A 24,053-nucleotide genomic window follows, 5' to 3' on the forward strand; every position below is an offset into this window, starting at 1 on the left:
TAGCACCATCTAAAAACAAAAATATTGAAGATGGACAGCTGGACAGGCTATACTCTTCTAGCCACACACTCACGGGAAATGACTAGATGGTAACATATTTTTAAGACTTCTATTTCAGGTGTCAAGTTTAGGATGGAATCACCGCTTGTGTGTTACATATTTGGATTTTTACTAGGTCTGTTTCAAGCAATTGGACTCAGCAGTTGATTCCTGCACAGAAAGACACTGATCTCCAAAGTCAACTAATTCTTAAGCATAATACTTGACATTAAAGCAAGCATTTCTAAGTTATGGAGACCCAATGCCCTCTAGTGGTCTACTGTCTCTTACATTTTTGGGGATTTTTAGTTCTGTACTGTAAATTTTTTCATTCATCTCAATGACAGTTGACACTATACTATATTTTAATATTTAAATATATGTTGCTTTATGTCACATTTGAGTTTTCATGAATGAAAATTATGTGTGAGGGATACAGCAGCCAAGTTTGTTCTTTTTATGAAAAGAAGTATATTCAGTTTATACATTTATTTTCTTAAATGTTGCATGCACCTTTACCCTTTTTCAGCTCTTGTGACTGGAGTTTAGAACACTATTTCATTACCTTGTTTTAAAATATACAGCGTCTTTAGAACAAAATCGATTCTTATACAAAAGCTGACTCTGATCTAATCAGAATCAAAGAATTGACTCTTTTGGAATTGACTTTTTAGTTATTCCAAAGTTGTGGATGTCCTTTAGTGGTCACATTTAATTATATGAAAGTATCTAAAAGTTGACCTCAATTGTCTGCCAAGCAAACAGAAAAACAGAAAATATGGATACCAGTTGGTTCGGTCATAAAGGTCCAGAGTGGCTTGCAGATTGCAGACAGTGATGTCAGAAGTTTGCTAGCAGGATGAGTTATCCCTGCTCTGCATCCTGCCAAGGACTAATGCCTGAATGATCCACAGTGTCCCTGGCCAGCAGATCCTCACGGGAGCCCCTTTCTCACTGCACGGAACGTTCCGTCATCTCTGTCTCTCCTCCTCTGTCTGGATGCATCTGTCTGCTGGCACTAGAGAGAACGTCCTGCTACACACACGCTCACACACTTCCATTTCTTCCACTCTTTCCTCGTAACTCTGCTTAGCTCTGCTTCTCTCATCTTTACTCTTCTGCGCTTTCCAAATACAGACAGTTTTCTGGTTGCTGTCCTAGGACACATGTTTCTTTGCTATATCCTGCAGCAAGCAGCAGGTGGGACTTCAGCAGGTACATCTAAGATAAAAGCAAGCAAAAAAGACAACCATGTATAGCCTTCACATCACAAGATCTAATACATTACATCTCCATGTCACTGCAGAAGAATGTACCAGCAACATAGTTGTGTATTTGTACTTGAAGTTATGTAAAAAATATATAGTTAATTTGATGTTTTACAATGATTTATTTTTCCTACTCAACACCTGAGGAATACATTAACAACACATTTGTATACTGTTTACGCCAGGAAACCTGTGTCACACCTGCTGAATTTTCTTTGACAGTTCACTGTCTGACTGGGTTAAAAGCACATAAAACAGAAAAAAATAAGATTTGTTTCCCCACTTTTATTCGCAAAAATGGAAAGAAAGTTTGTGAAATTTTTTGTATCAGCTATGATATTTCTAATTCTCTCCATTTCACTCACTCCCTCTGTTTTTCCTCTTCTGTAATTTCCTGCAGGACAAACATATTTACAGTTTAAAGTGCGTAAAGACTTCATTCCATAAGAATGACCTGCTGTCTAGTTTAGCTTGCTCTAATTTCTAAAGGGACAAACTAAAGAAGGCTAATGAAAATCTCAGTAGCAAGTTAAGAGAGCAGAACAGGGTCGTACGGTCAGTCAAAAGCCTCTTCATATAAACATTTTTCCACACTTTCATGAAGTGCTAATGATATGTAAATGCTCATGAGATTGAGATATTTTCTCCAAACTGAAATTATGTGGTTGAACATGCAACTGGTACCTGCAGACCACATCAACACATCTTTCTGGAAAGATGAATATTCCAGATCTCCAACCACTCAACCTGACATAAACAGCATCGTATTTCACCCGATTATGTGTTAACACATATGTAACATGTGCCTTCAGTCACATGGTACAATACTTAACAGTACAGGAAAGCATGCTGCAAATGCAAAGCATGCTTCGAAACCTCTCAATCAGTAAGTTAAAGGGATAGTTTGAATAAAAATCTAAAGTATTTCACACATCCTCATGTTCTAAATCCATATGACTTTCCTGTGGAACACAAAATGAGAAGTTTACCAGAATGTCCTGGCTGCCCTTTTGCATTCAGTGAGTAGAAAAGATGCAGGCAAGCTCTAAAATTACATGGTATAACATCGTGTCTCATGCTCTTTATTCCAATCCAACAGAGATTATGTGATGAAGAGAGCAAAATCATGACCCCATGATTTTAAACTTGAATATTCAAACTCTTCTGTTAATGACAAAGACTGGAAATACCCTTGGGAAAAAAGGATCTTCTCTTTTAAATAATATGAAAATGATCATACTTTGACCATTGTTTAATTTTGCTTTTCCAGACGCTTTATTATATAAAAACTGATGAAATCAAAACAGGGTTTAGTTAGACAAGCACCACAGGCTGTTCTTTGTATTGTTTAATGGAGAAGGTCTTCTTCAAACACTCTTACACAAGCTGTCTCAAATCAGAACCAGTGTAGCATATCCTCCATGTCAAACTCTGAGCCTTACATAAGATTTAATATCTCCTCTCTCTCTTATGGCTACAGTACCCAGAAAACACAAAAGACCCCATTCTTCTGAGGTTTGGCAATGTCTGATTTATATTTATTCCCAAAAGCTTATTTCTTTGGTCCTTCACTTTAATCATGCTTGTGAATAAACAAAACTGAATCAAAATCAATCTCCAGAACATTCTCTCACCCAAAACACTGATTGCAACAATCAATTGTCCTAGATCTTTGCTGTGGATCCACACAAGAATTTTCAACAAAATTTGGTTCTTCCATAAACAGACAAACAGCTTTAATTATGCATTTATTTTGTTTAATAAAATGGCAACACATTTTAAATCTTCAGTGTGTTGAACTGGCAAATGAGTTTACTAGTAAATCATTTTAACATCTTGACCTGTTTGCGACACTTTCTCGTTAATTATATATCAAGCAGCATTTACGACTGGCATATTACAGTCTGGAGAGTCAGGGATACAAACTGCTGAAAATGTGGTTAGCTTACGTCTCAGTGCAAGCCTGTTACTGCCTTTGTATCAATTGTTTCCACTTGTTTTTCTGATTGTTAAATTATCCTGATGGAGAACACCTGGGTTACAGATCCAGTTAAAAGAGGCTCAGAGGTGGGCAGAGGTGGACAGCTGAGGGGGTTAAAAAAAACACACACTAACAATAACAATTAAAAAAACAATAAATAATATAACAATGTAATGGAATTTATGTTACAAACATATACCAAACACCTCAAACAAACCAAAAGATAAATATTAAGATAATAAGATATTCCCTTTTGTCTAAAAAAAAGATAAAGTTTGAGAATTTTCTGAAATATAGATTTAAACCATGTAGTCTTTATTTACGTCTTCTCTAACACCTTCAGTCATATGGGTGTAGTGAAGCCGTTCTACTGCATATATTTATATATATATGTGTGTGTGTGTGTGTGTGTGTGTGTGTGTGTGTGTGTGTATATAGAAGCAATAACTGGTATCTCATTGTAGGCACATTCCCCTGTGTGTACAAGTCATTGTTGTGAAAATATCTTGACTAGTGTGTTGCGAAAATATGCAGATGGATGAACCAGCTGCTGAAAGCATTACTCATCAAAGTGTGTTACTCTCCGTTTGTGCTACATTTGGCCACCTGTGCAGGCCATAGAACGGCATATCAATAAGAGCCCTTGATTTAAAGAGCCAATGAGGTGTTAGTTGACACTTGTTAATACAGTTTGTGGGGATGTGTGTTTTTTGTTTTTGTTTTGTACTACATAGCATTTTCAGTATTTTCATGGACCATAATATGAAATATTTTCATATTTGGAAGGATTTAATCTCAAATGGCTGAATTTTTTTCAGCCGACTGAATTTTAACACTTGGAGTCCTCATTCATAACCTTCACAGATGGCAGATAAATTACACATTTAATATTTAATTAGACACATTGTTATTATGTGTTTTTCATAGCAAGTCATGGGATTTTGCACAGCTGTGCTCCACTATAGGATAAGCTATACCTTTAGCAATATACAAGCATGATGGAAAACTGGTTACAGATGGAAGCATAAACAAGAAACTCACTTTAAATAAATGGTTCTGGATTTACCCTTGTATTTCTTTTACTCTTGCCTTATTTGGGGAAGAACTTTTGCTTAGTTTGCACTCCAGATGAAGTCCAATGAGTGGCTGGTTGGGGATTGTTTACATTTGGAATAATCAGAACAATATGATTTTTGTGAAAACCATTGTGGAATTGTTAAGAGATCATTTACATCACAGTCCAACCACTTGACAGGTTCAAGAGCAGAAAGATACAAATGGCTCAGTATGAAGCCCAATCCACAGATGAAAACTGGCCTTCAGGTCTGGGTTTTCTCCGAGCTGTTAATGTGATCCACACATGGTAAAGTCTGTGGAACGTTATCGATCCTACAGAAGAGGGAGGCTAAAGAGATCTTCTCTTTTTGACAGCATAAACTGATAAACAGCCTCCAGACCCACTTCTTCCTTCTTTTTTCATTAAGTCAAGAATAAACTCAACAAAGCTTCTGAAGTGAAATGTTCCCATGATAAACTAGTAGTAGTATGGTGCTGTTACAGGAATATTAATATTTTAGGTATTTTATTTGACAAAGCCTTACATCAGTCTCACTGTTGCTATTACTAGAGCTACAGTACGTCGGAAACGCTAGCGACAGCTTTCTGTTATTCAGCAAGCGCTCTTTGTGTGTGTCAGTATGATCTCTGTTGTGAGTTCTGTTTTGTGTTTTTTGTCCAAATACTATAAGCTTCATTATGTCTAAAGCTGAGCCAAAGACAAAGCATTTGGCCGAGAGCAGACAGAGAGCGCTACATTACGGGTGGGGATACACACAGCCTGTGCGTTTTCTGCTTGGGAGAGAGGCACACAGAGTTGGCCCTCAAGTTCGCTCCCTCATTCGCTCTAGTATGAGGAGCTTTTTGAGGTGGTTACTTGTGCTGTGGCCAAGCTGAATATTGAGTGGCCCACAGAGAAACAGGCTGAACCACAGAAAAGCAAGCTGGACGAACACTTTCTGTGGTCTAGGCCACCCACTCCTTGCCGGAGCCTGCCTTTTTCCACAACCTCCACACCGAGGTGTCAAGGTTGTGGGCCAAACCATTCTCGCCTCACCTCTTTATCCCCACTTCTGACTTGATATGCTAATGTTGCAGGGTAGAATAAGCCAGTTACAGGGCGATGCCCCGGGTTAAACAGAAACTCACAAGCTATCTGCCTCCCGGCATGGCATCATCCTTAAAAGCTCTGGTATTGCCCTCCAAGGTGCTGCAGATGACCTCAGCGCTGGTGGGCAAAGGGTACACAGCAGTGGGTCAGGCTGCCAATATGGCAATGTTACAGGCATACCAAGCTGACCTGCTGAAAGAGCTAGATGACGGGGAATACGCCTTGAAACTTTTCACATGCATAGACCAACAGCTCGACCCAGTTAACTTCCCATTTGGTACAGTGCTGGAGTTCATTCAGGCCTGCTTCTCCATAGGGTTGACCCAATCCACCCTGAAGGTCTACATGGCAGTCATTGCTGCCTACCAGGCCCCTCTCAGTGGCCAGTCAGTGGGCAGACACCCTCTAGTTAAATTTTTCCTCCCTGGTGCACTGAGGCTGAGGCCTCCAGTACGATCCCAGGTTTCCCAGTGGGACCTGGCATTGGTGTTAGAAGCTCCCTGCAAGGCTCCATTCAAGCCTATTGAGAAGATATCTGATCGCCACCTCACTATTAAGACTACTTTTCTTCTGGTGATACCTTCTCTAAAGAGAGTTGGGGATCTTCAGGCTCTCTCTGTGGCCCCTTCCTACCTAGACTTTTTGCCTGGTCTGGCTTAAGCATTCATCTACCCTCGAGCAAGTTATGTCCCTAAGGTCCCCTCCTCTACACCGTGGCCTGTTGTACTACAGGCCTTCTGTCCACCTCCCTCCCGGGAGCCCGACCAGCAGAAGGTTAATTGTATGTGTCCTGTCAAGCATTGGACACATATGTCCACAGAGCTGCCATGTGGAGAGGCATACTCATTAACATAGCGTTTTCCAAAGCAGCTTGAGTTCTCCAGGTTATGCATGTAACCCTAGTTCCCAGAGGGAACGAGACGCTGCATCTCAGTGCCATTCTTTCGGCATCCCTGCGAGCATGTGCTTCATTCCTTGAAGCTGATGCCGGTTTCACCGCTTGTGCTTTTATAGCTTCCTGGTCACTATGTCACCTGCCCATGAAATCTTGCCCATCCACTGGACTGATTACACACTTGATTCATAGCACGGTAATGCTGAAGGCATTCCCATAGTGTTTTCCAACACAGCGTCTCGTTCCCTCTGTGAAGTAGCAGGGTTTTTCCTGCATAGAGAATTATGAGGTGGCCACCTCCACCAAATTTTGTGCTGCCTCTGGTTGTCACAGTCACGTGCAAGTATCACTGAACTGCTTCCATTAGAGCAGCAGTTTTCAGTTCCAGTCCCCCCCCCCCCTGCTCTGCACATTTTGTATGTTTCTCTTATGATTCAGACGTTTGGTCTATTCAAAAGTAAGTGCCCTGCGTAGTGGACATCACAAAATATCCCAAAAGGTGCATATCGGTGGCCAAACAAGAACAAACTTGCTTAAATATACAATACACAGTACATGATACAAAAATAATCATAGTAAACTGATAGAAGAACTATCATAGAAGAACTGAGGGACAGACATACTTTTCATCTACTGCCATTAGGTTCATAAATTGTCTTCTATGTCAGTTTTAGGCATTTTGAATATCAATTCATATAAGGGTGTCTCATTTTGAGAATGACCAATTTCCTGGTAACAGTATGTAAGTAGTAAACACCAGCATGATATCCGGTTGTACGTGAAGAAGGGAGGTATTGCACGGGTAAATGTGAGAACCAGAAAACAGGGCAGAGAAAAGACTCACATGCCTCTGTGAGTACATTCAGTGAGGCTGAGTGGTCACCAACAAAGCAACCTCTTCTTCTCTATATTGACCACCAATCAAACGCTACGCTCTAATAACTGAGAGCTTGCTCTGAAAAACGCAACTCTTACCACACATGCACTGTGCCCTAACCGACTTTAACATTTCTGACATTTTTTCCTTTAAACCATACATGGCCTCTGCTCCCAGAGGAGCCAATGCAAATACACAAAATAACTGACCCTACACTACCCGATGACCTTTCTCTTCTATAGCCATGGAACACACTCCTATACTGCCTGCAACATGCAACATAGGTAAAACAAAACAGCATGTAGGATCTATACAGTAAGTCTCAAAACTGAAGCAAGATAATTATAGTACATCTCTGGCAGAGTTAATTTTTGCAAGTCAAGTTAAAACTGCCCTTGTTCTGAAAGCCTGAACTCCTGACAAAACATTGTAAGTAGTAAAACATTGTTGCAAAACTATATAAAATTTTGTCTTTGAGTAAGTACTGCATTTGACATTTGATGAGGGACTTGCATCACAAAATAAACAAAAAAAGCATATTCGCTAAGTATGCAAGTATGCATTTGTGCAGTATGAATACATTTCAGTCTGCAATGTCAGTTTTGAGCATTGCAATGAAATTCACATTCACATGTGACATATGCACATCCGTGTCATTTTGTGCAGAAGCAAGTTAGAATATGTTTATGTTGTGTGCAGCTAATTACAGTTTTTGCCCGTTGCTTGAACACATTTTGCAAAACTTCGCTCATTGTGCCAAAACTCTGCACACAAGTAAACATGACAACACTGGGAAATATACCATTCACATCTGTGTCAAATTGAAACTCTAATATCAAAAACTAACATTCCTTTGTCAAAATGTAACTCTGATGACAAAAGGACACATACTTGCATCATATGCATACACTTTCAGATCAGGGGGAACACACTAGTCTTCTTTATATAAAACATTGCAGTCTTTGATTTTCACTGTTTATTCAGAAGGCATATTTTCAGGAGGCACATTTTCAAACAACCAAAAAAGCAAATAGGCCTACTCAATATTGTACATTGTAGCACTGCACATTGCAGTAACATGAATTCAGATAAAGCAAAAAAATAAAATAAAATACAGTTTTTGCCCTTTGCTTGAACACTATAGACCCATGCTTAGACTAAAGTAACACAACTTGAAGCTTTTGTTACCATATCTCAAACACATGTACCCATACCTTAAACAAAAGCGCTGCTTTGCACTCTAGTTGCAATTCTGCAACACACTTACTCCTTTATGCAACACACTTGGTCCTGCATACTACACACTCTATTTCATACATAAGACACTTCGTTCAAAAATGAAATCTCAGAGTGCCGTAAAAAACACTATACTATAAACACAGAAAATCATGGCAATTGTGCATTCGTGGGCTCATGGATCCCGCCGTCTGTTGGCCTCATTAACATCGCAAGCAATGTCTTCTCCCGCTAGGCACAGGGGAAAATATCCCCTTGCATGTCGAAGCCATCCATGCATTGCTGTCACCTGAACGTCGTCACAGGTCTGTTCCATTGCCTGCAGAAGAGACATGCGGGCGTGTGGGTGGACTCTCTGCCCAGCTTCCCTCACAGTCAGGCCATGGTTGATGACATGGTCCACCAAAGTTGCTCTTATATCATCAGAAATAGGGGTCCATGCATGGCCTCTTCGACCTCCTCTTCCTCCTCCTCCTCTTCCCCTTCCTCCTCTTCCTCTTCCTCTTCCTCTTCCTCTTGCTCTCCCTCCATCCATGCTTGCAAAGTTCTTGAAATGGCTAAACTGAGGGCTTTTTGTAGCTGGCTGATTGGTGTTCAGTTTTGCAAGTAAGTGCCTTCAGTTGTGTATTTGAGTGGTAGCATTTACCCAATGTGTATTGTATTTTGGATACATGTGTTTTCCAAACGGCACTCTGAGATTTCATTTTTGAACGAAGTGTCTTATGTATGAAATAGAGTGTAGTATGCAGGACCAAGTGTGTTGCATAAAGGAGTAAGTGTGTTGCAGAATTGCAACTAGAGTGCAAAGCAGCGCTTTTGTTTAAGGTATGGGTACATGTGTTTGAGGTATGGTAACAAAAGCTTCAAGTTGTGTTACTTTAGTCTAAGCATGGGTCTATAGTGTTGAAGCAAGGGGCAAAAACTGTAAGTATTTACAGTATTTCAGTATTACCAGTATTTTAAGATATTTTTTTTCATCCGGTTTTGATCAGTGATATTTGAAATTGCAAAAAAATATATAATAATAATTATATATATATATATGACAATTGTTACAATGTATTTCCAAAGCATAGTGTTTACTTTGAAACAAATACATAAATAAAATACATACATGTATAAATAATCAAAATAGAACAAATCACCATTTATTATTCTATGAACAATTTAAAATTCAGTGGTGTGTGTGTGTGTGTGTGTGTGAGAGAGAGAGAGAGAGAGTAGGCGCATCACTGTTTTGTTGACTTCTTCCTCTTTTTATGACAGGCATCAATGTAACGTGTCACTAGTAAGATACAATCTTGTTTTCCCCCTAATAAATATTGAAGTTGTGTTTTCTTATTTAACGTTTTGAAGTCAGGGAAAGTACTTCAAATTTGGGATAAATGTCTTTCTAATGTCTTCATAGTTGGGGCAGCAGGTGATGAAGTGTTGCTCTGTCTCCACTTCCCCATGACTACAGTAAGGGCAGATATGGTTGTCTCTGGGCATCCAGTGCTGTTGATATCTGCCCGTCTCTATAGTCAGAGTATGACAGCTCAGTCTGTACCTCGTCATTTTTCTTCTTAATTTACAGTCTTTCACTGTACTCAGATAATCTGCAGTTGTGTTATCTCTGTTTAGGGCCAAATAACATTCAAGTTTACTTTGTTTTTCTGTTTTTTTTTTTCAGTCCAATAGGTTAGATCATTTTCTTTTTGTGCTTGTATAATTTGGTTGGGCTGAAGATTGTTGATGAATATTTCAGAGTCCTGATGCTGGATGTTGTTAGTCATGTTAGTTTGCTTCTGCAGCTTCAGGAGCATCTAAATCAGGGGACTTTTTTCAGGGTTCATTTCATGGCTTTTAAGGGCTTAAAATGGTACAAGGTCACTAATTTTTAGCTGTTTCCAAAATTTTATGGCTCGTTTCTCAATGTGCATTAGTAGAGGGTATTGGCCTAATTCTGCCCTGCATGCATTGTTCATAGTGTTCCTCTGTACTCTGAGAATACTTTTACAGAACTCAGCATGCAGGGCTTCAATCGGATTTTTGTCCCATTTATCAAATTCGTGATTTAGGAGAGAACCCCACACTTCACTGCCATATACCGGTAATGCAATAGGTTATATGAGTGATTGGAATATTTTGAGCCAGATTCGAATTGGTATTTCAATTTGGATATATTTTTTTGATGGCATAAAAGGCCCTTCTTGCTTTCTCTTTCAATTAATTTACAGCCAAATTTAGTTTACCAGCTGCATTTATCTTCAGACCGAGGTATGTGTAGTTTGTGGCATTTTCAATTTTGGTCATACCTAGGGTGAAGTTGTGTCTCTTTCCCTGAACTCTGGGTCTTTTCTGGAATGTTAGTACTTTAGTTTCGTTAGCATTAATTGTCAGGGCCCAGGTCTGACAGAACTTGTGCAGGATGTCTAGGATCTGCTGTAGACCCTCTTCTGTTGGAGACAGCAGAACCAGATCATCTGCAAACAGCAAGAGCTTTATGTTGGAGTCATGTAGTGTGAGGCCAGGTGCTGCTGATTGTTCTAGGAGTTTCGCTAATTCATTAAAGTAGATATCGCAGAGGGTCGGTGATAGTGGACAGCCCTGCCTCACACCCCGCCCTTGAGTGAAGAATTCTGTTTGTTTATTTCCAATTTTAATTGCACATTGATTCCTTTGAATACATTGTTTTTATAATATTGTATGTAATACCCCCAATACCTGATTCTAGAAGTTTTGACAGCAGACCTTCGTGCCAAATTGAATCAAAGTCCTTCTGGAAATCTACAAAGCCAATATTTTGGTTTTGTTTTGATTAATGTATTTGTTGATCAGGGTGTGCAGGGTGAAGATGTGGTTTGATGTTCTATAATTTGGTTAGAATCCAGTCTGACTTTTGCTGAGGACATTGTGCTCTGTAAGGAAGTGTACATGTCTTGTGTAAGTTGTGTTGATGATGTTGCAGAACAGCTTCCCCAGATTACTGCTTACACAGAAGCCTCTGTAATTGTTTGGGTCTGATTTGTCTCCACTCTTGATTCCAGGACCAACACTCAGAACCAAATTGAACAGTTTTAGTAGAACCAATCTTAATTTGTGTTCTTGAGCATGTCATTGAGGATGCCATCTGGTCCACGTGCTTTTTTTGTTTTTTAGGGCCTGGATTTTATCAATCAGTTTGTTTTCTGTAATGGGGTAGTCTAATGGGTTTTGATATTTACCAATTGTATGTTCCATATGAATCTTTTTTTTTTATATTTTTGGGTTTGTTCTGGGTTTTTGGTTGATTTTGAATGTACTGTTCTCTCTTTTTTCTGAGTGTACTTTTATACTGTTTAAGTTCTTCACAGTATTGATGGCGTAAATCTGCATTGTTTGCTTGTCTGTGTTTTTGATTTGACAATTGTCTTATTTTTTTTCCTCATGGTTTTACAGCCTAGAAAAAAATGTAACATAAAAAATAAAAATATTTTCTTGTGTTCTTTTATGGATTTTCTTAGAGGATGTGAGGTTAGATAAATTGGCCAAATATTAAATGTGTAATTTATGTTCTCCACAGCCAGATTGACACCATCTCAATTGTGAGGATAAATTCTGCCTAGAAAATTTTCTAAGTATACAGTATTTCTGTGCTGTTCTCTCTCTCTCTCTCTCTCTCTCTCTCTCTCTCTCTCTCTCTCTCTCTCTTCCCTCAGGAAGTGATTCACTGTATAAGATTAAGCCACAAGTGCAGTTTTACTGGTAAAGAGCCAAATGGCCATGACAGAAAACCCACTGAGGTTAAACAATTGATCACAAGCAGTGTTTTTCTGCTGGTCATATTGCAGTTGTTACAGTTTACATGTATTGAGGACGAAATGATCCTTACACTCCTCCCACATCAAGCTCCACTAATATTGCAACTCTGAGATAAGTCATCTGTATCCAATTTTTCTATTATGTGTACATAGAAATACTTTCATCTCTCTCCAGATATTTCATTTGTGGGACTTGAAGCATTTGGTTCTCATTTTGGGCTGAGGCTGCAGTTTCTTCTCCGTGGCGATATGGTTGTTGATGTTGGTGTGTGGCCCACGGGTGCCATTGCATTATTTCACTCGTGTAGTGTGGTTGCTAAGTCTGGTGGTTGACGGTGCTTTGAATGATAACACGTTATATACACAGCTTTAACAGATAAGAGCTATTACACAAATACCCACATGCTGGATGGTGACACAGGATAAAGAAAGACTTGTTTTGTTCTTTTGTGGGGGGTTTTCCTTAATTTTTTATACTCATATGGCCCTGTTGTTCCTGCAGGAATAGCTAACCTGAAGATGAAAATTCTATTCTTGTTTACTCACCCTCATGTTATTTCAGACTGGTTTGACTTTCTTCTGTGAAACACAATTTGAAAAACATTTCAGCTGGACATTATGAGTCACCTTAATTCACAAGTTATTAAAGTCACTTCAGTTTTGAACTGTTCATCATACTGTACAAAGTGATTGTGCATTCATTTCACAAAGTGATTGTGAATTTAAGTTTTGGATCCCATTGACTTTCATCATGGACAACAACAGCTCAAACAGTCTTCAAGATATGAAGAGTTCAGATGCAAAAGCCTCTAAGTGCCATCTGAAAAATTGGGATTAGGATTTTTATCAGGATAAAATTAGGATTTTTATCAGGCTCCTATATTTATGTTCAGTTATTTCACTTTAATAGCCTGGAAAAGGACCTGCACATTGCAATTAAAGTAAAATGACTCAAGTAAAATGATTTTTCCCTCATGTTTCACTTGAGCTAGTTTCTGTTGTCCTTTGATTAGTTCATTTAGTTCACCTGTGTTAGTTTATTATCCTCATTTGGTCTGTGTATTTAAGTTCCTCTGTTTCTCCTTTAGTTTGTCAGGTATTGATGTTGTTTTGCCGTGTGTATCCTTTCCTTTCATGGATTATCATCTTTTTGGATTCTTTCTATTAATCGCTTGTGTAGATGACCTTCATCTTTGTGTCTTTTCTATATATATATATATATATATATATATATATATATATATATATATATATATATATATATATATATATATATATATATATATATATATAGAGAGAGAGAGAGAGAGAGAGAGAGAGAGAGAGAGAGAGAGAGTTATGCATTATGTAAGATTGCACATGCTCATGTGTGTATTTGAGTGTTGGTTTTTGTTGGCACACAATCATGACAGAGCAGTTTCATTATTATGTGGTATAATTTTATGGCTATAGATTTCATAGCTGGAGACTCTCCAATGTTTCCAGCCATAAATACTGAGCTCCCCCCTTCCCTCTTTAGCTAAATATACAGCCAACCTTGTGCTGTCATCAAAATAGAGCTGGCGACTCAGCAAAATTAAACGCTTTTTATTGATACTAACAGCCATATTTAAACCCTCTTGTGGCAAATTGGCCACCTGTTGGGGTGGGAGTAAACTGGGACCCGACCCCACAAATGTGAAGATTTCACCCTGTGGAAAAGGTTTGTCTAGGAAACAATATCTCAGGTGCAATTGTCAGACTGTGTTCTTGGAGCTAATTTAGATTCATTTCTTTATTGGACCATACTGTATGCAACAAATAACTCAAAGTGATATTCAGAGGCTCAGGGAACAAAACAAAACTAAATAAAATAAATAGGGATGGGCAAGTTAACGCGTTAGTATCGCGTTAATGCATTAATTTATTAACGCTGATAATTATTTTAACATGCGTTAAAAAATTTTATTATTTTTTTTTATTATGAAAGTCTCTTGCTCACTGGCTCTGAACACACATACAAACAAATCATGGGTCACAGGAAGGGACGCTCCCGATCAAATTATTTAGGCTAAGCAGCATCAACATTCACAAACCACTGTCCGGCTGGTAATCATGAGTTCATAATTGGGAAATAGGAAGTTTCCAATAGCACGTGAAGACAGCAGAGAAGCGCTTGCTCAGCACAGTGGAATGCATTGTTTTGTTGACTTTGTGGTTTATTATTTTGAGTCATATGGGATGCGGTAACCCACGGCTCTATCACAATATATTGCTGTACACATCTATCGTTTTTGCCACTCAGAAATATTCACTCAATCATTCAGCATGTATCAGATCTGCACTCTGACTGAATTTGCTCTTGCCCACCTCTTCCAACCGAGCCGGGACTGCTAAACGGAGCGATCACACTAGTGAAACGAACCAGGCTTTGGGGGCTAAGATTGCCTAGTGTGAACACACCCTAATTATTCTCCCGCACACACGAGTCTCTACCCACCCATCAAGTGTTATCCTGTGCCACACTCTGTTGCGTTGGGTCCCGCGATCGTGCAGGTCTCTACTCGGAAGATGCCTGTTAATGTTATGATCGAGGCTCTGGACTCTGAAGCATAACTTGTTTTTCTATAACTTTTTTTTTATATGATAATTATCAATTATCAATAATTGCTGTTAATAGTGTTCATCGTCTGGTTGACTACGTCTTTTATTAATTTTTCTGAAAATTTCTCTCATATGTCATATTATACTTTTGTTCATATGGCAGTACTTTTAAATGAAAAAAGTGCACAATACACTACTTTTGAATCCATTATTAATTTTGTTCATAACAATGCGATTAATTGCGATTAATAGCAAACAATCTGGCAATTAATCGCGATTTAAAAAAATTAATCGTTGCCCAGCACTAAAAATTAAATTAAATAATCACATCTAAAATGTAATCACAGTATGCTATAGGTATGTCTGACAACCACTGATCTATATATGACTGTTCTATATTAAAGATCAGTGCTGACAACACATAAGGCTGTTAAATTGTATATATTTTTAAAGATGTTTAAAGCAGTTTGGATTTTCTAGTTTGTCAAAATCAACGTCAAGAACATAGTTTAACATAAAGTATTTTAGGAGTTAAAAATATTGCTTCAGAAACTACTACATAGTACATACTACATTTAGGATTAGATCCTGGACGAGCCCCTATTTTTATGTCTTTATATAGGATATTATTTATGTTCAACTTTTTATATTCCACTTGACTATTTGAAGTGGTTGAACGGTGAATATAAACAATAGGCCTCAACATCAGAGTCAACCCTGTTCCTCACTCTTTTGAAACATCACCTAAACCCAAAAAACACTCTGGTGACCTACATTGAATCTTCCCTAGTACTTTTTTTTTCTTTTCTGGAACCTACTATGATTTTGTCAGCATGATCTCAAATTGTAAAAAAAAATGTATAAAAATTTGACAAATTACAAGTAATATTATTCTGGAGAAGTGCTCATGGAAACTTCCCATAAATGACAGTTGATCAAGAAGACTGACTGCACTTCCTGTGAAGGGGATGTCATATTTTTACTGACCTTAATGTGTATCAGTCACTCTTATCTTCCTTATCTGCTAATGTCTCCACTGCTAAAATGACATACTACCATAACAAAATTAACTCTCGCATGCTTTTTAAAACATTTTCCTCACTTCTTTGTCCTCCTCCTCCCCCTCCTGCTTCATCTCTAATAGCTGACGACTTTGCCACGTTTTTCATTAATAAAATTAAACACATCAGTGCACAATTTTCCACACCACATTCAGTCAAGCTCATATCACCAACAAGCATACACTCATTTACATCCTTCTCTTCTTCTCTGAGGCAGAAGTCTCAAAACTCATCCTTTCTAATCACCCTACTATTTGCCCGCTTCATCCTATTCCATCTCATTTCCTTCAAGCCATTTCTCGTGCAGTTGTACCTCAACCCATCTCTTTCAGAGAACTACAGACCAGTTTCCCTTCTTCCTTTCATTGCAAAAACACTTGAACGAGCTGTGTTCAACCAAGTCTCTGCATTTCTCACACACAACAACCTCCTTGACAGCAACCAATCTGGCTTCAGAAGTGGACATTCAAATGAGACTGCCTTGCTCTCAGTTGTTGAAGCTCTAAGACTGGCAAGAGCGGAATCCAAATCTTCAGTACTTATTCTGCTTGATGTGTCCGCTGCTTTTGACACGGTTAACCACCAGATCCTCCTATCAACCCTACTGGCAAAGGCATCTCAGGAACCATTTCAATGGTTTGAGTCTTACCTTACCTATCAGACATTAGCTGCTTGCATCTCAGCTTGTCTAACAGACATTTCTTGCTGGATGATGGACCGTCACCTTCAACTTAACCTTGCCAAGACAGAACTGCTTGTGATTCCAGCAAACCCATCGCTTCATTACAATTTCACCATCAAGCTAGGCACATCAACCATAACTCCTTCAAAAACAGCTAGAAGCCTTGGAGTTATGATTGATGATCAGCTGATTTTCTCAGACCACATTGCTAAAACTGTCTGATCCTGCAGATTTGCTTTATTCAACATCAAGAAGATCAAGCCCTTTCTTTCAGAACATGCTGCACTGGCTTTCAATAGCTGCTTGCATAAAATTCAAGGCATTGATGTTTGCCAACAAAACTACCATTGGCTCTGCACCCATTTACCTAAATTTGTTACTTCAGACTTATGTGCCCTCTAGAAGCTTGCGTTTCTGCAAGTGAACGTCGCTTGATTGTGCCATCCCAAAGAAGCACAGAATCACTTTTACGGACTTTTAAATGAAATGTTCCCTCCTGGTGGAATGACCTCCCCAACTCAATCCGAGCAGCTGAGTCCCCTTTCCCATTTTCAAGAATCGTCTTAAAACAAATCTCTTCCATCTTTATTTGACCCTCTTAACTTTAACACTCACTATTCAAATTCTATTCTTTAAAAAAAACTAACTACCTTTCTAATCTTTTTGTATTCTATTTTCTTTTCATTTATTATGCAATTGTGTGTGTGTGTGTGTGTGTAAAGACCTCTAACACTAGCTTGCTCTATTCTTTTTTTTATTTTATTGAGACTTGTTATAGCACTTATGTATCATAGCTAAATGAATAAATGTAAATATAATTGTAACAATAATCTCCATAATCATCGGGAAGAAGGAGGAGGGAACCGGCGGACAATCAAATGAAACTTTAATAATCAAAATAAACACAAAACAGCGGACCCCTTGCGGACGACTGTTGCGCACAAATAAAAAGCAAACACAAAATAAAGTCCAGGCCTGGTCCTCTCTCGTCCGTCACTGTCGTCGCTCCAGTTTTATATCCCTCCATCTCCTCCGTGGGACTCGATACCGGCGAGTGTCGCAGGTGTCGCTCATCTCCAATCACTCCACCGGCCTCGCTCCTGTTCCTCGTCACAATAATGTAACATTTTTGTTAATTGCTCCACACTGGAGCAGTTTATTTATTAAAAGGACTCCGTTGCTGTACAGCCAATATCGTCTGTGTTAAAATTCATTCAACTGTGCTGTACATGTCAGTGTATGTATACAGTATATTTGTGCACATTTCCATATGATCACTGGTGTGGATGTCAGATCTCAAAATGCTTTACATCAAGTAATGAACTCACTGTCAAACAGTACAGTTACTAAAAAGTCCTAACACAGGATAACAATACTTTATACAAGCAATCTAAGATTTTCTTTTTTTTTTATGTTAAATGTGCTAAGAAAAAAAAATGTCCTTGTTGACCCTCTCCTTTAGTTGACAAAATGTGGGGCCCAGTGCATACTTTTAAATGAGCACACAAACAAACTCCTGATAGATTACAAGAATTTATTTAGTATATATACAGAGCATACATATAGCATGCATATATACAGCACATTATATTTACAAACACTGCACGATTTCACATACCATTGGAGGAGGGGTGGGGGGGGGGTACAAACATTTGCCACAATTAATAGTGTCTCGTTTCAGAGCAAGACAGTCTGATTCTGATAGGTTCACATTTACATCTTTCAGATTTCCCCATTTTGTAGACTGTTACAGAGTGAACTGTCAAATCTGTAAGATAAACCCTTTGACGTGATGTGTTTTTTTTGTAAATAAAGCTCTACACAATATGTACAGTAAAATATTTTTGATGACAAGACAATGAAACCTTATTCACACATAGACACACACAAATGAGGTAGATAACAAACAGAGAGACAGGACAATCAATTTCATCATTCATCATACAGAAAAAGCACTTTCAAACACAGTGGATTGAATTTAGTTTAAAATAAAGAGTTTATCATGAGACAGTTTACTGGAATGAGAGAAAGGCCTTGTGATAAACCCAGTAAGGGGTTAACTCAAGAGCCTCGATTACACTTATCAGAGATTCAAACTCTGTTAGACAAGACAGCATTGTTTTAAACATTCCCAAAACACACAATACAAGGACTATACAAATACTTATCCATTTAAACCCACAAACATGGATAAACAGAGCTTACAGTGTGACCAAACACACACTTAACAGATACTTAAAATGGTGAAGAGCTTCAAAAAGAGATAAAAACATTTGCATCAACATATATTTTATATTCCAAATATTATAGTTTTCCCCTATTAAAAAAAAAATTATATATATAATAAAACATCTTATTTTATATGACTATGTCAGTGAATGCAGCTCACTTCAGCATTATGGACTATTTTTAGACTAAGAGAAAACACACAACATTATATAGAAATATGCCCACAAAAATTCACAGTATGCAGATAGAATTATAGGGTGGCTCTATGTATATATCTCTAGAAAAATATAACTTTATACACAAATAAATGTTTAAATTCTTACTCTCTTTTCTCTTACAGGAGACATTTATACAAGTTTACAATGGATTTAATGTTTGAAAAAAGTACATTCTATAGGTACAGTATGTAGCAAGCAACACACACACACACACACACACACACACACACACACACACACACACACACACACACGCAACATTAGATACTAAAAACAAACAACTAGATGCACAGATCTGGCAGATTTTCACATCAGTGGGTATATACTGAGCCTAAAGCAAAGCAAACACCACTTCCCTTCTTGCCTAATTGTATCTCTGAAATAAAGCATATACTCATATATAGCTAAGGCACTTATAATGTTCTGACATTCATGTAAAGTTTAGACGGTGGGATTACTCTGGCTTTGCATTAACACATTTCTTGCTCTTTACAAGTGTATCTGTACGCATGTTTTACACAAAATCCCAAATTGCTAACTTCACATACACAGCAGAAATAATGATTCTTTTGGAGAAATGTTGATTTTGTGTTGACTTTAGTGGTAGGTTAGTACCTAAATACACACACGCAGGGGCTGCTGTAGCATTAAAAGACAGGAAAGTAAATGACCATTCTTTGGCATTAGATTATACACATCTTTTGTGACTAGGGACACTGAATTCTTCTCAACAAAAAGCTAATTATGAATTTTAAATTCAAGGACAAAATCTGTTTGCTGAAATAATTACTGTTTATACTAATGTTGAATAATAATGCCCAGCATTTGAAAATTCACATTCTCTAAAAAATCTATAAGTCCATTTTTGACTCCTATTGAGTCAAATAACTACTCTTATTATCAGCAATTATCTGTATAGACTCTAACAGTATCAAACTTTGAGTGGAAAACAAATTATAGCATTAGAATCTACTACTTCTTATTATTTTGCAACTATCTTTCAAAAGGCCAATTCTGGAAAAGCGCTTGTGCATGTATTTCTGTAAATTAATTAATATTTGTCTAATGATTTTCTAATTGGTATATAATCTTCTGATAAATATTTGGTTTAATTAAAGATTTTTTATGGAACTTAACTTTAAATCTCTACACATTTCATACAATATTCACAGAATATACATTATTTTACAATATTCCAAAACCTGTCCTATATAATGAAAATGCCTCTGATAAAGGCTTTTACACCCTTTACTCATGGCGTGCATGCATTTTAGCAAGGCACTGATCTTAGTTTAGGTGAAGACAGAGCCTTTGTGTAACCTCGCAGAGTACTAACTGTTCCTCTAGACCGCCTTCGTGCCATAATAAGTGATGTAAACAGCCTTTGTTATTTTCATGCTGATTTCAACCATATAAGGCAAAAACAACACTCTCTTGTGGGGTTCAAGAAAAAAAAAAAACATTTCAAAACTCTGGGATCTTGATTTGGTTATTTCCCTCACTTCTAAATGTAGCTTTTTTCATCCGGTTGTATGTTCAGCCTAAGCATTTCAGTTCCAAATAATGAGAATATTAAGGCCTCTGGATATGCTAGGAAATCACATATTCTTCCACAATGCATACAACTCATAATGCCAATGGAAGCATCATCAGTCCAGCTGCTCTATGCATTACTGCTGCTTGAACACGGCGTGCTCTGTGTGCTGCCAATACTGTGAGCCGCACTGCTGTTCTCAGACACAGGCTGAGACTTTGGCACCTGCTGCCTCGCTCCTGTGCCACCTGAAGAGAGAGATGGATAAAGAGGACATTAAGGCTTTCAGAGATAGATAGAAAAATACATAGTGTTCAGATTCATGACATCTAGAAAACAACAGCTTGCACTAAATGTGACTTTCTGTGATTCAGGTCTCTCAGAAAGCTGTTAAGCCATGAAAGCATAGTGACCCTTTTGCATTAAGTGGTTTAGTTTGTGCACTTAGAGTATATTCATTTTGTGCACTGATTAGCAGCAGACTGGAAAGTTGGATACCGATGAGAATGCTTGATTTGTACAGTATCGCCATCTTTACTCTTAAAAATAAAGGTTCTTTATCTATGGTTCCAAAAACAACTTTTAACATCCATGGAACCTTCCCGTTGCACAAGAGGCTATTTACAGTGGAAAAGAGTTCTTTAGATTATTAAAATGTTCTCCACACTAAGAAAAAAAAAGGTTTAAAGAACTGTTCACTGAAGGATTGAAAACAGCTTAGTACCTTAGAGTAGTACATAATACATACGCTTAAAGTAGTACTCTTATGGTACTATTATGAACCCTTTTAGGTTAAAGAAAGTACAAGGGTGTCCCTTTGATGGTACTGCCACAGTGACAAGCTATTATTTTTTATTTTTTATAATGTTTTGCAAATTTTTTTTTCTTTCTGAGAATGTATGCAGCATATTCAGTATCACATATAGTCGTTTAATTCTATCAAACCTATATAAACTTTAATTTACACTTACAAAAGAATAAATACTGCACTGGATCATTTCTGAATGGTAACATATATTCTGTGTGATTGAAATATTGGCACTCAAACAAAACCCTGTCATCTTTGGGATAAATTAGCACTGGACTTGAATTGCTTTCTCTTAAGGAGACGTGCAATCCTGTATTTAAATTTGGCCAAAAAAGGCATGTAAGGAGGTTGTATACTCAGTTCTGGAACAAGACTTATGTCTGTCTCATTCTTCTCTCTTTGTCTTCGCTGATTATTGTTCTAGATGGATATAAGCATTCCTCTGTCAGAGGTCTCGACTCTGAAGTAGAGCGGTGTGTAAGAATGCATGTAATTCATCTTGTACAGAGCTTGCGTCGACAGAGAGTTGAACAGTTTTTAATCAAATTCCAGGTTCGCTTTACATGCTTACCGTTCGACTAAAACACCAATATAAATACACACTCTGCTCTCCTACACTACATACATTTGAAATCTCTATAAAATGTCTGTAAATAAATTCCACCAACCCACAAACTGTAAATCGGACGCGTGTCTGCTTTCCTGTTTTAGGCCCCTCTGCTGCTAATATGTGCCAAAGATGTGCTGCCAAGATCTCCAGCTAAAAACAGCCTATTTCCTCATCCAGTGCTGTGTACTAGACTCAGAGGCTTATCTGCCTCTGTACACCCCTCTTTTACAACCAATCATCTTGTGAACGGACACAATGGCAGCACGCAGACTAACAACATATGTTGGTTTATATAATTATCTGAAACACTACCCTAAACAGAGATGCATTTTGGTGTATGTGTGAGAAAGAGTTTGATGGCAGCTTGTTGACCTCTTCCACTCGACCGTGTCATTTCATGGTGTAACTCACACTCTGTGTGCACAGCGGCAGCGTCCTTAACCTATCAGTGTGATCTATGACAGGGATGGTGACGGGATTACAGGGGCTGTTTTCTAACAGACCAACGCAACATTCCACACGCAGCTTTCCCTAAAATAGAAGCATCCCTAATGTATGGAACATGTATGTTTCACAATTATGCACTCACAATCATGTACTCATTATACACATCACTCTTTTAGTGTAAAACAGTGAAGGATTAAGTGTGCATTAAGTGTGAACAAAGTTTAACTGCACTATACTATACTATACTATACTATACTATACTACAGTGAAGTGAAGTGAAGTGTGGCCAAATATGGTGACTCAAACTTGGAATTTGTGCTCTGCATTTAACACTATACCAGTGTTGTTACTGTTAAGTAAAACTAAAATCTATTAACAGTTATTGAATTGAAAATATATAAAACATATTCTGGTTGATTACTTTTTTAAAATACATGAAATACTCCAATGGTTAAAAGAAACATGCTGTTAAGTAACAAAATTAGAGTAAATTATTTCCAATGTAATATTTTAATCACATTTTGGCTTTAGTACAATGAAAATGTACTAAAAACTAAAGCCACATATTTCAATTTTTCAAACAATATTTTTTTCCTTATAATATCACAATATTAAATTATGGGTTCTTGGCAACAAAAAGTCTGTAACCCTTGTCCTGCCCTACACTACACAACAGGGACTATTATTTGTCTTTGAGACAGTGAAAGTAACACACTAGGGAAAAACAGATGATAATTCTATGGGTCTAACGGACAGAGAGAAAGAGGATTTAGCTTTTTATTTAATTTCATCAAAGCCTCTATCTCACATTTTCCTGCACTTCCAGGAGGAAAAGCACCACCTTGTTTTCAAACTTTTCATCTTTTAGCATTTTTTTCATCTGACATGAGTCTATAATTTAGGCTATTGCAAACATGGTTAAAAAAAAAAAACAAAGATTCCATATAAGGCTATTTTAGTAATATGATTGAATACTTTATAATACTGTGGTTTGATAGGCCTTTGGCTTGTATGAACTAATCAGTGCCATTATGAGAAACACATGGTTGGAATGATCAGAGCTTACACCACAACCACACTTCTTTTTTCCTTTTCATTTCAACATTTAACACCTGTTTCTGACAAGAAAAAGTCACGGTTTTGATTTGAAATGACCTTAGATGGTAGTCAAATTTAACAGTGTCACTCTGATCTGAGATGCCAGTATAAACAGGCAAATAAAATAAATACTCTGGGGTTACCTGATCTGAGCTCTTCGGGCCCATTTAATAACAGAGAGCAGAAACACAGCTGGATAATGTCATCCCAACTGAATATCACAGGCAATATTAATAAAAATTACACTGATTTAAGTAAAAAAAAACAAACAAAAAAAAAACCTTGGAATAAAAATAAAAGCTAAACATGACTCCTTTTATGTCACGACAGATAAATCCAAGATATACATGTCCTAAAACCCCCAAAAATAGATCAAATCCAGAATGGCTTTGATCCTCTGTCAACATACTGGTACTCATCGGCCTACACAACTACAGATTCTGGAAGAGTGGGACTCCCCTTCAATCGTGTGCCATGAAATGGTAGCAGGTCAACAACACTGAGGACAGAAACCAGGGGCCGGACTAGCGGAAATGAA

At 37.7% G+C, this 24,053-nt stretch overlaps 1 protein-coding gene across 2 annotated transcripts in view; it reads right to left on the reverse strand.

Annotated features, from left to right (window-relative positions):
* Positions 1–19,794: 19,794 nt before the first annotated feature.
* The window catches only part of LOC132151922 (transforming growth factor beta receptor type 3-like), a 120,144-nt gene continuing 115,885 nt past the window's right edge, over positions 19,795–24,053 (reverse strand). For both annotated transcript variants that reach the window (XM_059560474.1, XM_059560473.1), the window contains exon 16: positions 19,795–20,800. In XM_059560474.1, coding sequence (XP_059416457.1) covers positions 20,682–20,800 — 119 coding nt within the window. In that variant the 3' untranslated portion in view covers positions 19,795–20,681. The remainder of the gene's footprint in view (positions 20,801–24,053) is intronic.

Source organism: Carassius carassius, chromosome 10, assembly GCF_963082965.1.
Source record: "Carassius carassius chromosome 10, fCarCar2.1, whole genome shotgun sequence".
NCBI lineage: Eukaryota > Metazoa > Chordata > Actinopteri > Cypriniformes > Cyprinidae > Carassius > Carassius carassius.